General features: G+C 43.5%; 1 protein-coding gene across 2 annotated transcripts in view; it reads right to left on the minus strand.

Moving 5' to 3' along the window:
• Positions 1 to 15,894, minus strand: part of spns2 (SPNS lysolipid transporter 2, sphingosine-1-phosphate) — a 147,428-nt gene that overhangs the window by 96,325 nt on the left and 35,209 nt on the right. For both annotated transcript variants that reach the window (XM_064980791.1, XM_064980792.1), the window contains exon 2: positions 5,117 to 5,182. In XM_064980791.1, the coding sequence (XP_064836863.1) occupies positions 5,117 to 5,182 (66 nt within the window). The remainder of the gene's footprint in view (positions 1 to 5,116; positions 5,183 to 15,894) is intronic.

Here is a 15,894-nt window from a genome sequence, read left to right on the forward strand (position 1 = left end):
GGGAGAGGATGGACAATGAGACACCATCCCCCCAAAAAACGTGAAATGTGCAGCTTAAAATGTAAAAAAAAAAAGTCACATGTGAGGTTAAACTTCACGTGAAAACATATTTTCTCATTTATTTCATTTTGAGTTCCCCACCTTTTCTCATGTGAGGAAAATAACATGTTTTCACCTCACATGTGAATTGAAGTTTCACATGTGGAATAGCACATTCAAAATCACATTGGCAGTTTCACATGTAAGAAAACTCCACATGTGCAAATATCACTTTCCCATGTGGAAGTTCACATGTGTGGGTGAAATAGTGTTATTTTCCTCACATGTGAAAAGGTGGTGTTAACATGTTGCAGTAGCAAATTCTGTAATGCCATTCTGTAAAAAGGTTTATTAGCCTACCTGAGTATAATAGTGCGTTAAAAATAGTTATTTCCTTTTTCTGAGTCCACTCCATTAGTATTAACAAAATCAAAGTGTCAATATTTTCTTTCTATAAAAAAAATCTTCAATTACTGCTCAGTTTGAGCAAATTAATCCAGTGATTAACCCAATAAAAATGTTAAGCGTTTGCCCTCCGTATTTTGAATTGAACAGTCAATATTCTTAGATTGAGTGAAAATAATAATAAATATGCATTGGAAAAGAAACCCAGTCTGGTCTTTGGTCTGATGGTCAAGACAATGGCTTTTCCCATGGAGACCTGGGTTCTAATCCCACCAGTTACAAAGCACATGTGAAGTTTAGAATATCACATGTGAAATGTTGGGAAACCCTGTGACAAACATGCATTAAAATTCATGTGAAACTTCACGTGTTCTAAAGCCATGTCTGACTCATGTAAATAAGTGATTTGTTTACATACCGGATGTGTCCGAAAAACATACTAAAAAACACACAGGGGAAAAAATGTAAGGGACAGAGAGGGAGAGGAAAATGAGATGAGGGAGTGAGAAAGAGGACTGTAGAGTTAAAGAGCAAAAGTGGGGGGGGGCAGCAAACGAGGGAACGAAAGAGTGGAACGAAGGTTAGAGAGAGACACCGGAAAACAAGAGCAGCTGTGAGGCAGCCAACAGACAGCACAGCTGATCAAGCAATGATAGCTTTACTCCACACTGATATAGGAGTTACCAGAGTCCTATAACCATCTCTATTGTAGAGTAACTCAAGCCTGTGACAAACACTGTCCATAAACATATAAAGTTGGCCACACTTGCGACAGCCCCAGTTGCTAAGGGGTTTCAGGGTCAGAGTCACAACTCTAAGCCTCAGACCCTAAACCTTTATCCTCTCTTATCCACAAGAAAATCACAGACATTAAATGTAAGTCCAGAAACGGAATATTGAGAAAATCTCCTGACTGAGAGAGAGAGAGAGAGAGAGAGAGAGAGAGAGGCAGAGAGGTGAGAAGACTGTATGTGGGTTAGGATCGGACGAGAGATAAAAAAAAAAACTGTGAGTTGTATGTATGATGTGAGTATGTTAGTTAGTGGGGCTCAGAGAGCTGAGGGACTTCACAGCTCCAATGAATGGAAGGACTACCCAGTCCCACCTGTGGCCCCATTCCTCAGTGTCTGGCCAGGCTGACACTCTGGTAAGGCTGGCTGTGTGTGTGTGTGTGTGTGTGTGTGTGTGTGTGTGTGTGTGTGTGTGTGTGTGTGTGTGTGTGTGTGTGTGTGTGTGTGTGTGTGTGTGTGGGTGTCGTGTTGCAAACTGAGACAGGACTGGGGTGGGCAGCCAGGCAGGGGACAGACGGAGGGAGCAGGGCACAGACACAGTCAACCTGACAGAGGTTCTGTCCCAAATGGCACTCTATTCCCTTTATAGTGCACTACTTTTGACCAGGGCCCATAAGGTTCAGGCCAAAAGTAGTGCGCTTTCTAGGGAATAGAGTGCGAATTTGGGACACAACAAAAACAGTCTGTCTGCAACCTGGCAGTGATGAGTGGAGGACAGCCTGCAAAACCAGGACGGACACTGGTCGGCTCCACCACACATTCATCCACACAAGATGTATCCCAACTGAACATAAAACCTGCCCACATAAAAGATCAGTAATAATTAGTGGTTGCAGTCTGGAGAAACTGCAGACACTAACCAGCTCCTTATTCACTCACCCAACATCTCACCACTTTTAAAACCCTGTCAATATACTAGACTATCCATAATGGATAATAACAATAAAGGATGCTTCCCACTAGGTCCAATTGTCTGAGGAGAAATCCACACAAAGCACACATTCCTCTGTCTGCAGGCTCACCAACCAACAGAGCCTCCAGGCTCCTTCCAAACCTGTAGAAGGTGTAACATCATCCATGACCAAAGAGCCTTAGGTCGTTCTCCCGCTCGCAGCACTCTGTCTTCATTTTGGCCATAACCTCAGATTCATTAGCTAGGAGACCTAATAGAGGCCTGTCATATCCAAATGGGAGCCTCCCTGTGATCTGACCGGTCTTCTCCTCTCATCAGGAATGACAGCTCGTGTTAGACCTGCTCTGTTCTTTCTGTGAGCAGCACATTCCTGGGGGGGCGCTGATCTGATGGACAGGCGTGAGCACCTGGGGCCAGAACACATGCCGTACTACCATACATCACCTGAGTGAAATCAACAGGATACCTGATCATCTTACACAGGGCCTCCACACTCTCTTTGTGCCTCACCCCTCAGGGAGTTACGTCACACACACACCTATTAAGGTGTGAACACACACGTACGCACACGCACACACACCTATCAACACACACACACCTCTAAATGTTTTGCTTTGTGTAATAATATTTTAACTTTGGTGTTGCCCCATAACTTGAGAAAGGTTACACCTTTCCACATATTGAGTTGTGTGTGAACTTTAAAACACTATTACAGACATAACCGCATGCAAAATGCAAATACTGTCGGGAACTTCGGCAGGTTTAAGCAGCAGCTCTAGTGGCCAGTGAGGCCACTCTCTTCTCCAGAATGGGCACAAAGCAATCGAGGAAAACCAGCCACAGTTCCAATATTCCACACTTTGTCAGCCCAGAGATAACCCAAAGCCCCTCAACCACAGCCAAAGAAAAAGGCTAAGCAAAACCGAACCGGAACTCAAACAGAGCTCTCATAAATAGACCAGTCAGTAACACTAGTGTCGGTTTGAGAAGTGACCGCAGCAGTACGTGGTCACTGCTCTCTGAGGTGTGAATATAGTGAAGGTTTGCTGGGATCAGAGAGAGGCTGAATCAACTCTTCGCACATCGCCCACTTACCACTACTTGCCCACCAATGACCTACATGGGCAGTTTGGACTACCAGGTGTGGGTGGAAGTTGCCAAGGAGCTCACATAGTGGGCGATTGTTCTCTTGTTCCCTCTGGAGTGTGTGTGTGTGTGTGTGTGTGTGTGTGTGATATATATATGGAGAGGGATATAGAGATGTAGGGGGTGAGGGGGTAGAGGATATAACAGCACACATGGACACCTACATACAACACCCTGTGATCACCCGCCAACCCCCTAGCGCAGTTGTTCTCAAACCTCTCCTCAGGACCCCCAGTCATTCCATGCATTTGATCTATTCCAGAGCTCGCACACCTGATTCAACTTGTCAACTAATCATCAAGCCCTTGACTAGGCAGGGGTCCCTGAGGGGAGATTTGAGAACCACTGCCCTAGCCAGCCGTTCACACGTAGGTTCCCAGTCTGGTCGTGGCTGCTCTCAGCGGTCAGAGTTTTGGCCGGCTGCATTCCTCAGGCCAGCGAGAGACTGGGGTCAGCTGGAGATCAGGGGACATGCCACACCCTCAGTCTGGCCCAAGACAGGACAGGACAGGACAGGCACACCACACACAAGCACATACTGCACGCACACGCACACACACACACACACACACTGCTTTTAGCCCCAGCTACAGACAGCAGACAGGGGCAGAGGGCAGCTGTGGGTGCCATTCCACTTCCGGACTGTGTGTGGGAGTGAGAGTATGCTTGCATTAGTTGTGCTGTTTGCATTATGTGCTGTGTGTTCTGCATGTGTTTGGGTTTTGTTAATTCAGCAATGCCAAAACTGCAACAACAAGTACAACTGGGATTGAATTTCCTATCTTTTGATAGATGGGTGAAATGCTATCAACCATGCACACTTCATCAAACACGACTTCACTTATGGGAGCATAAATCAGTTCACAGTTATCTTTGAAGAATCCGTTTTTCACCCGTCACCTGAGAAATAATGGACACTGTGGGTGCCACTGTGAGATTTTTGAACTCAAATCCATGACATTCAGCTTTAGGAGATACAGAATGTGCTAGGTCACAATAGCCTTCACGTTGAAAGGTCAACTCAAACTCCAGAAAATGCCAGCCCTCCTTCTGATGCCAAACTAATAGCATGCACCTTTCCCTCACAAAAGTTGGATTCAATAAGGTCTATAAGAGCAGGAAACCCCGCCCAGAGCCCCCAGACTCAGCCTCCAACCCGCTGCCGCTCAACACTGTTTTCATTTTCACTGGGCTGCCTACTGGGGGAACTCATGGAGCTCAGAAATAACCCATTCATACCGTCTTAACCATTTACAACCTACATCATTGGAACAGATCCATTGCGACTAGGTTATTGACTATGCAAAATGTTGCTGGAAATGTCAGACCCTTAAAGGCTAAAATTATTTTTTTGAATTCATAAAGCTTGCATTCACTACATTGCAATATTCGGTTCATGTTTATTACTACACGTGCATTATAACTTTTGTTATACTTTCTACCTGTCTACTCAAGGAGGGCCTTTTGGCTGGCTGTCAATGAGCAAGGCGGATGGGGCATAAGCCACCATCCCAAAACGAGCCACTGTGTCTGTTGTTGACCCGGTCAGTCTTCCGGTTTAGTTGCAGTCAATTGCACAGGCTGCAGGGAGGAGGAGGAGGGAGGATGAGGTATAGGGGGGAGGAAAGGGAGGAGAGGGCAGGAGGCAGTAGGGGACTTTTATCCTTTTGTTGTCCCAATCGAAGACGCCTAAGAGCAGCTTAGCGTCGACAGGTAATGGGCCTGCCCTTCTTGTCGTGAGAGGAGGAGGAGGTTTGAGTGGATGTTTGAGCTGGCTAATCGTCGTTACATATGTGTCATTAAGGGATCAGGAGAGACTTACCTGTTTGCAACAAGCCCACTCCACTGTCCGATACATTGAAGTGTCTCTGGATGTCGAGCAAAACCCCTGCACAACAGAGTGAGAAGAAAGAGAGAGGGGAGGACAGCGATTAGTATTGTGTGGCAATGGTTGGGGTACAATAACCATACACATTATCATTAATATTTAATTGTTTTAATAACAGTTGAATGAATTAGGTTTGTGGGCTTGCGGTGGTTCTCTTTTATAGCTGCAGCAAGAATACTGTATTAAGGAGAGTAATACAGTATTAAGTGCTCTCATGGCTGGCACACAGGCAGTACTAAACACTAAGATGGTGTTGTCTGCAGGGGGTTAGTGAAGGTGGCCAGGTGCCCTTTTAACACACACACACACACACACACACACACACACACACACACACACACACACACACACACACAGGTTTTTTCCTTCTCTGTAACCGGAGGACAGTTATGCACACCGGTATGGCGGAAAGGAAATTCCAGAGAGAGGATCACAAACAGAACAGAGCTCTTAGTCTATAGTGAGAACGTAATGAGGTGCAAGGCACTCTGTGGGGATCGAAAGACTGAGCTCAAGATATGTGAACAGCTGAATCTTGTCGTCATGACATTACTAAGACACTGCTTGTATCTCTGTAACCAATGGTGAGATTGAGATATTCACCTGTAAATCAGAAAAATAAAGATGGACGTTGTGCGACAGCAATATGACAGCTAGCACATTTGTTGATTGTATAGTCAACTACTACCAGTGTCAGCTACTACCAGTGCCCGTTCAATAACATAGAGATCTTTCTCAAAATAATTATCCTCGCCTGATTTCCTTATCTCAATCGTTCATATCCTCCTGAGCCTCTCCCTACATATAACATACTACAGTGCTGTGTTTGGGCTCAGTGTGTGAGACTGACTGACAGGCTGGTCTGAGCAGAACAGAACTCATGAATATAGAGTAGCAGTAACAGCAGCATCCCCAACATCCTAACAGCAGCAGCCACTGGCCCGGTATTATAGCATGATGCATATCATGTCTTTTTGCAAAAGACATGCTTATTAAACAAAAGGTTTTTAACTAGGCAAGTCAGTTAAGAACAAATTCTTATTTACAACGACAGCCCACCCCGGCCAAACCGGGACGACGCTGGGACAATTGTGCGCCGCCCTATGGGACTCCAATCACGGCTGGGTGTGATAAGCCTGGAATCAAACCGGGGACTGTAGTGACACCTCTTGCTTAGACAGATGCGCCACTCGGGAGCCCTATAAACTGATACCAGGTTGTATTTAAATTATGCACTGCAGACCTCATCTGAACTCAAAGTCAGAGGGACTCTCTCATAAATAGAATGAGATTCTACTAATATGTTCTCTACCCAAACTGTCTACACTACAGTAACACTCAAACTATATTTAAAATGCTGTGTGTTTTGACAATATTAATTTACTGGAGAGGGAGGAAGACTAAAGAGAAGTGACAAGCACATTCTTAAAGTATATTACTTGATTAATTTGATTGAGTGGCCAAGGTTGAGGTTTCTATCCTCGGGCATTGTCATCACTCCATTCATTTGTCAACAGATATAGTATAGGGCAGATTTCAAAGGCAGCGAGGAGCGAGGTCTGGGCAGGTGCAGCTGGGGCTCTGAGCAGAGCAGGGACATAAGTGACATTCCTGTCACATGAGACAAGCCACCTGCTCCGATTCTCACACTTCAGGCTGCATTCCGGCACCACTGCAACACCAACAAGCCGCAGCACTGAGGCTGGGTTCTCTCTAGGTTGGAACGACACACACATAAGGACTTCCATATCAATGTAGCATGGTTAAACTACTGCTCGGTTGGTGCAAGGTAAAACTGGGAGTGGATTTAATTCAACCCATTTCCTTTCAACATTGAACGACACAAAGGCCGAGACAGGGACAGACAGACACATACACACATTGGCTGTTTGCTCCATTCTTGTTCAGTACAGACAGGTCGGCTCTCCCTTGTCTAGCCTGTCAAACATCGCCACTGTCACTCCGCTGAGGCTGTGCTCTAATTAGCCTGCCGGAAACACACACACACTCAGTGGGCCCACTGGGAGGGGGATCCCTGTGCCAGATGGTGGAACGTCCCTCCCGAGGAGAGTCAGCACCTGCCTGGTACCACACCCTACCCGTCCCCTCTCGCTCGCATGCACGCACACACACACTTACTGAACACCCTCCTACTAACCCTGCCCCCCATTACACCACCACCTCACTGGGGTGAATGAGTGCAGGACCAATTTATCCTCTGTGTGGGTGTACATGTGCATAAGTGTGACCGACTGACTGATCTTTGCCCTACATGCTCCCTAATAGATTGCTGTGAAAATGTATATTTCAGTCTTTTGGGGCCAACTCACATGGAAGTGACATATTTTCTTTCAGATATGCAACAGTCACTATTATGTAAATGTTGTGTAAATACAGACCATATTGTGTAAATACAGACCATATTCCCTAAATTGTGTTTATAACAATCTGTTATTATTATTATTGTTGTTATTATTAGACTGTTCAAGTGGGCAAGTGTTTGACACAAATGTCTTCAGATAAAAGCACACCATCCATTAAATTGAGTGCAGGTGTAATGTTGTATAATGTCGTGAAGTAATTGTTGTATTGTATTGAGTGCAGGTATACAGGTGTGATGATCTGTGTTATGGGCTGTCTTAATCTACGAGATTGCAGACAGAAGGCTGCAGTGTGTTTGTGCAGCAGCATATCAGGCTAAATGTATCTTCACTCTCAATGGGAGCTTTCAGTTTTACGGGCAGCTTCATGGTTTCAGACTGCGTATTTGAGGTTTGCCCTTGCCCTCAATTCAATCTCTCTTCCTCTCCTTCCAGCTTTCCTCCCTCCTTATCCTCGCCTTCCTTTCTCGCTCTCTCTCATCATCCTCCTCTCGTCCTTCCTCTTTTCTTCTTTGCTCATTATCGCCCTTTATAACCGGACCACCCTGTATCTATCTGTGTTTGGTGGGCACTGACATGGCTCTGAACAAAATCACCTAAAATACCACAAAAACATTGTCTGAGATGTTTAATTTCTATACAAGACAAGTATTCGTTCTACATTAGCTGAAGGAGTCATGATGAAATATATTTGACTGAGGTACCACTGACAGCACGTCAGTCTCTACCCGTCTCCCGCCTTAGTGGCGCCAGGGCCAGAGTTGCCATGGTAACGTCGCGTGGGCACACAAGGAGGAAAGGTCAAGAGACGGTGGCAAGAGGATGTCAGCTTGCGAAATCCTGAGGACTTACAAATCACCAGCCTCTTCCCTCTCCTCTCACTCTGTCTCTCTCTGTCTGCCTCCTGTGCTCTAGGCCTATATTTGACTGCATTATATTTGACTGCATCTATATCTATTGTTGTCTGGCTTGGGTTCACTCTTTCTCTCTCTCCAGGTGTTTGTGAGGAGAATATACTGTATCTTACCACGTGCTCAGTGAAATTACACTACATGAAGTCAATAACTTGCTTGTAACAGATGACATTCATATTCTGACTATCTCTGAAACTCACATAAATAATACCTTTGATGACAGTGGTTATAACATTTACCGAAAACGGAGGCAGTGTTGCTGTCTATATTCAGAACCACATTCCTGTAAAGCTTAGAGACAATCTAATGTTAAACACTGTTGAAATAATATGGCTACAGGTTCATCTGCCTCACCTAAAGCCCATTCTTGTGGGAAGCTGCTATAGACCACCAAGTGCTAACAGTCAGTGTCTGGATAACATGTGTGAAATGCTTGATAATGTACTGTATGTGATATCAACAGAGAAGTATATTTTCTGAGTGATTTAAATATTGACTGGCTATCATCAAGCTGCCCACTCAGGAAAAAGCTGCAAATTGTAACCAGTGCCTGCAAACTTGATCAGGTTGTCAGTCAACCTACCAGGGTAGTTACAAACAGCACAGGAATTAAATCAACATGTATTGATCACATTTTTACTAACACTGCAGATATTTGCTTTAAAGCAGTATCCATATCCATAGGATGTAGTGATCACAATATAATAGCCATATCTAGGAAAACCAAAGTTCTAATATAGTGTATAAGAGGTCATACAAGAATACGTTTTTGCCAGTTTGTGGTGTATAATAAGGAGCAACCAGACGCTGCACTTGAAGCATTTATGAAATTACTTATTCCAGTTACTAATAAGCCCGCATCCATTAAGAAAATGACTGTAAAAACTGTTAAATCCCTTTGGATTTATGGGGAATTGAAAAATTGTATGGTTGAAGAGGGGTGAAGCAAAAGGTATGGCAATTAATTCTGGCAGCCCAACTGATTGGCAAAAATACTGCAAATTAAGAAATCATGTGACTAAACTAAATAAAAATAAACTACACAACGAAACAAAGATAAATTATATAAAGAATGATAGTAAAAAGACTTCAGTGCAACTTTTGACATTAGCGATCATAGTCTGCTGCTGGAAAAACGTATCTGTTATGGCTTTACACCCCCTGCTATAATGTGGATAAAGAGTTACTTGTCTAACAGAACACAGAGCCTGTTCTTTAATGGAAGCCTATCAAATATAATCCAGTTAGAATCAGGAAGTCCCCAGGGTAGCTGTTTAGGGCCCTTGCTTTTTTAAATTTTTAATAATGACATGCCACTGACTTTGAGTAAAGCCAGAGTTTCTATGTATGCGGATGACTTAACACTATACATGTCAGCTACTACAGCGACTGAAATGACTGCAACACTCATCAAAGAGCTGAGTGGTTGGCAAGGAATAAGATAGCCCTAAATATTTCTAAAACTAAAAGCATTGTATTTGGAACAAAACTTTTTGTAATAAATAATGTGAAAATTGAGCAAGTTGAGATGACTAAAGTGCTTGGAGTAACCCTAGATTGTAAACTGTCATGGTCAAAACATATTGATGCTTTAGTAGCTAAGATGGGAAGAAGTCTGTCTATAATAAAGCGATGCTCTGCCTTTTTAACAACACTATCAACAAGGCAGGCCCTACAGGCCATAGTTTTGTCACAGCTTGACTACTGTTCAGTCATGTGGTCAGGTGCCGACACAAATAGGACTTGACTACTGTTCAGTCGTGTGGTCAAAAAAGGACTTAGGAAAATTGCAATTGGCTCAGAACAGGGCAGCACGGATGGCCCTTGGATGTACACAGAAAGCTAATATTAATAATATGCATGTCAATCTCTCATGGCTGAAAGCGGAGGATAGATTGACTTCATCACTACTTTTATTTATGAGAGGTATTGACATGTTGAATGCACCGAGCTGTCTGTCTAAACTACTGGCACACAGCTCGGACACTCATGCATACCCCCCAAGACATGCCACGAGGTCTCTTCACAGTCCCCAAGTCCAGAACAGACTATGGGAGGCACACAGTACTACATAGAGCCATGACTACATGGAACTTTATTCCACATCAAGTAACTGACGCAAGCAGTAAAATTAGATTTAAAAAAACAGATTAAAAAAACACTGTGAAGCAACACAAACATTGGCACAGACACATGCATACACACACACACACACACACACACACTAGAGATCGACCGATTATGATTTTTCAACGCTGATATCGATTATTGGAGGACCAAAAAAAGCTGATACCGATTAACCGGACGATTAAATATTCCCACTCAATAAGTTTTAGGTTGTAGTTATTATAGGAATTATAGGACTATTTCTCTCTATACCGTTTGAATTTCATATAACTTTGACTATTGGATATTATTATAGGCACGATAGTATTGCCAGCCTAATCTCGGGAGTTGATAGGCTTGAAGTCATAAACAGCGCTGTGCTTCAAGCATTGCAAAGAGCTGCTGGCAAACGCAGAAAAGTGCTTGTTTGAATGAACGCTTACAAGCCTGCTGCTGCCCACCACCACTCAGTCAGACTGCTCTGTCAAATATCAAATCATAGACTTAATTATAATAATATTAAACACACAGAAATACGAGCCTTAGGTCATTAATATGGTCAAATCTGGAAACTATCATTTCTAACAAATTGCTTATTCTTTTAGTGAAATACGAAGCCGTTCCATATTTTATTGCCACCCGTTCAAAGTCTAAATTTTGCTGTTACATTGCACAATCTTCAATGTTATGTCATAATTATGTAAAATTATGGCAAATTAAATACGGTCTTTGTTAGGAAGAAATGGTCTTCACACAGTTCGCAACGAGCCAAGTGGCCCAAACTGCTGCATACTGTATACCGACGCGAATGCGCTTTTGTCAAATCATCACCCATTTGGCAAAGTAGGCTGTGATTCGAAGATAAATTAACAGGCACCGCATGGATTATATGCAACGCAGGACAACCATGTGTAGTTAACTAGTGATTATGTTAATATTGATTGCTTTTTATAAGATTATGCCTGCTAGCAACTTACCTTGGCTCTTTGCTGCACTCGCGTAACAGGTAGTCAGCCTGCCACGCAGTCTCCTCGTGGATTGCAATGTAATTGGCCATAATCGGCGTCCAAAAATGCTGATTAATCAGTCGACCTCTACACATACACATGTATTTAGTACTGTAGATATGTGGTAGTGGTGGAGTAGGGGCCTGAGGGCACACAATGTGTTGTGAAATCTGTGAATGTACTGTAATGTTTTAAAATTGTATAAACCGCCTTAATTTTGCTGGACCCCAGGAAGAGTAAAAGAGATCCATAAGAAATACAAACAATGGGATTAATTTTGCTCAATACAAAACGATAACCAACTCATCGCTGTGCTGCCACAAACATGGAAGTGGCAATTACTTTAAAGGAAAAGTTATGAATTAGTATGTTAGCCACCAATAAAATGTATAAATGGCTTAAAATTACTAATTTAAATTGTAAAATGTATCAGTTTCCCTATGACAACTATACCGCATAAAATTCAAGATAGTTGGGAACAGGATTTATAGATGTGTCAATACCATGGCATCGGGTTTATGAACTGATATACAAAATAACAAGTTCACACATTATATAAAATTCTCGATACAAAAATAATGCTCAGTATATGGGGCATTGAACAGTCAGAGCAGTTTAGACTGCCATGTGGAAACAGAATCAATAGAGCATCTTTTAAGTACTGTTCATCAGTGGCTTGTTTTTGGAGTCTGGTCCAGGAGTGGTTATGTCATAATATCAGGGCGAGGTTGGACCCACAAACTGTTTTGTTGGGTTTTTTGGGGGACCACTGTCAGTCAATAGGAAATATCATTGTGCTCTTGGGTCATTTTTTAAATTTTGGGGGCAATTTCGACAGAAATATTTCAGATGGGGAGGTTCAAGACCCTGCCAGCATCTCAGGTCGCCCCCACTGACCAGAGCACCCACTGATGGGAGCAGCCATTTGTATTGTCTTTTTATTGTATTGTTGAAGTTTTAATAAAAAATAACAATGTGATTCATTTCACGGAAAAAACACAGCTCAGCTAGGTCAACTCTCCATGGGCTGTTTTCAGTCTATACTTGGGTGCATTTAATACAATTGCCCCAATGCAGCATCACAGGTGTCAGGCCTCCAGGGCCCTGTGTATTTAATGTACTATGCCAGTCCCGTGACACTGCTGGCATAGGGGTATGGCAGGAATGCAGAAGTTCCTGATAACACATCATCCACTTCCAGCTAAACTACAGTCAGGTTCTCACGAAGCTGCTGCAGATGAGAGCCTGCAGCAATACCTCAGTATTGTACTCTAAAAGCATTCTTTGTAGGCCACTCCCTCTGAGAAATAAGACTTCAGACACACACACACACACACACACACACACACACACACACACGTAATGAACAAGCCTAAGGGACAACAAATACAAAGTTTGGGACGTTTCAGAAGTAAAGTTTTTTCCTGGTGCAATCTGTCATGTTGGCTCTGTAGTTGTCCATAGGGAATTCCCAGCCTGATCATTTCAGGTGTAACAAATAAGCTCTCTGATAAAAAAAATGTCTTGTTTAATGCAGAGGACTAAAATAATTAAAGGACTACATTTCAACTGTATCGAACAGATAGAAGACACGTTGCTATCAAGTAAACCAATACATTTTCGTTAGGGAACCCAATTACAGATGAAGACACTGAAAGTTTACTGGAGTTGCCTGTGACATTGACAGAATGCCTCTACCGATACGATATTTGGACTACTGAGACAACCCTGTCTGTGTGCAGTGTAGACCTGACACTTATGCAGACCTCATATAATGGATGCCTTCACGAGTGCTGCTTTGAATGGGGCTTTATAGGCTTTTACAACAGTCTCACAGACTGTCACAGAAAGAAAAACATGAAGAGTGAACAGTGAAGAGTTGATTTTGAAATGTGTTATAAATATCTACATTGAATATATTATGAATATTTTACACATCATACAGTGTTTGATTTTACAAATAAGTGGCCTCCCTCACTGGGAATAACAGTAAGAGAGGATAGTTAGGTGAGTTTAGGTCATCGACTATAGCCCTAGTCTGTAAAACAGCTTCATTAGGAATAAGAGAAAATGATCTTGGGCCATAGACGATAGATCAGTAGCAGAGGATCTGCCTGGGATCCGGCCAGGAGAGGAGAGGAAACTACTGGGACATACTGATCTCTCTGACGCTTACCGAACTGTACGGTCTGCTATCCAGACTACTATCCGTATGTAACTTCACCTGCAGAAAGAGGAACTATCCTCAAACATGGCTTTTCCGTGAGACTGTTGTACACACACGTGGCGTCTCGCAAAGTTGCATTCAAAGCAATAGTCATAAAGAAGGCCTACGGTACTGTCATTTTCAGGGATGTTTCGGAAAGGCAATTTCTGTGTTCTAGATGTCTATCATGTTTATTGGAGGTGGTACTGTAAATGTTGATTTGCCTGTTTTGCATAGAAGCCTGATTTGTTCACCTACAATCTTGTTCACCCTCAAATTGTTACATTCTTTGAAACCAATATACAGTAGCGGAATGCAAAACTCAAATCCAGATGAGATTTGAGAAGAGTTTACTATATGTACTGTATGTAATGCAGCTCTGTGAGGACTGTGTTTTTTGGGGGGTATGAATCATACACTGCCAGTTCTAAATGGTCCTTTGGGACACCTTACACACACACCAGAGGAGGCTGATGGGAGGAATATAGGAGGACGGGCTTATTGTAATGGCTGGAATGAATTAAATGGAACAAACATGAGGTTTCCATCCAGATATGTTTGATACCGTTCCAGTTATTCCATTTCAGCCATTACAATGAGCCCGTCCTTCTATAGCTCATCCCACCAGCCTCCTCTGACACACACACACACACACACACACACACACACACACACACACAAACATATTCTTTCTCTACACACACACACGCAAAAAAAAACAGCCCATCAGCTTGCAGACCTACTTCATTTTCCAATTCCCACCAGGGACCCATGGATCTCCAGCCCCACGCTTCTATTTCCGACACTCTGGAACTAGGCTAAGAGGAGGATGGGAAAAGAGACCCATTTAGCAACCAGAGTGAAGTATAGTGTGTGTGTCTGTCTGTCTTTGTCTGTGTGTCTGCAGAGAGAAGTGTGTAAAAGGGAAGAGAGTTGAAGAAGGAGATGATAGAGAGGGGAGAGAGGTGGATACATCAGGTCAGGCAGAACTCAAAACCTCTCTTGCCAAGCCTATATTTCCATAGTGTATGTAACGCTACTCCTCGTGGTAATATCTTACTTCCCCTTTCACTCAATATTCCTTATTCTCCCTCAGCTGCTCTCTGAATGAGCTGCTCTGTCTGTGAGCTCTGGATGGAAGTAATTCATTCTCCCCACTGTTACAAGGGTTACGTTCCAAACGGCACCCTATTCTCCATACATTGCGCTACTGTTGACCAGGGCCCACATGGCTCTGGTCAAAAGTATTGCACTATATAGGGAATAGGGTGCCAATTGGGAGGCAACCAGGCAGGGTGGTGGTGAACCACTGCTTCTGTACGCTCTGCTCTGCTGACGAGGGTCAATCCTGCTTCATGTGTCACCACAAGGATCAATATAAATAGGCACAGCTCTGGGAAAAACAGAAAGGGAGTTCTCTCTCTGGGACACACAGTAAGTGTGTGTCCCCCCCCCCCTTCTGTCTGTGCGTGTGTGGAGGTGTATGTGGTGGAGAGAAAGTGCATGCATGTGTATGTGTGATTGGGGAAAGCCAGGGCCACAGCAGAGGCAGAGAAAGGGCTGGTTGACCACAAATATGTCCGACTGCAGCCGGCCCGGCGGGCGCTCTCCTCCCGCTGGCTCGCCTTGCGGCTAGCGCCACTCTGCTCTAACAGACCGGGCAGGGGACGCTCTCTTTTTCCATGTGAGTGTGCCCAATGTGTATTTGTGTGGTGTGTTTCTATGTGTGTGTCTCTATTAATATTTTCTATGTGAATATGTATGTGAGTGTGTCCAATGTCCTTTAGGGTCAAGCTGAATCACAGCCCTCTAATAACTATGACCTAATTTGTTTCCTAACTAACTAGGGAGGAAAACAGCCCAGATGAAAACTGAGCTCTATTGACACTCCAGAAGGATGCTTGACAAGGGGTCTGAAACACACTAAAGCAGTGGCCATCTGAGAGATGAAGCCAGACAATTTTACAGCAAAATAATCTGTCTATATTTATATTCAGCGTCATGTGGCTGGGCAAACATCTGATTCATCAAGGCACTGCCATCTAGGCTTTCTGTCGCCACTGCTGGGTCTCTCGGTCTGTCTATGTGGCTGTGTACC

The sequence above is a fragment of the Oncorhynchus masou genome, chromosome 12 (assembly GCF_036934945.1).
Source record: "Oncorhynchus masou masou isolate Uvic2021 chromosome 12, UVic_Omas_1.1, whole genome shotgun sequence".
NCBI classification, from domain to species: domain Eukaryota; kingdom Metazoa; phylum Chordata; class Actinopteri; order Salmoniformes; family Salmonidae; genus Oncorhynchus; species Oncorhynchus masou.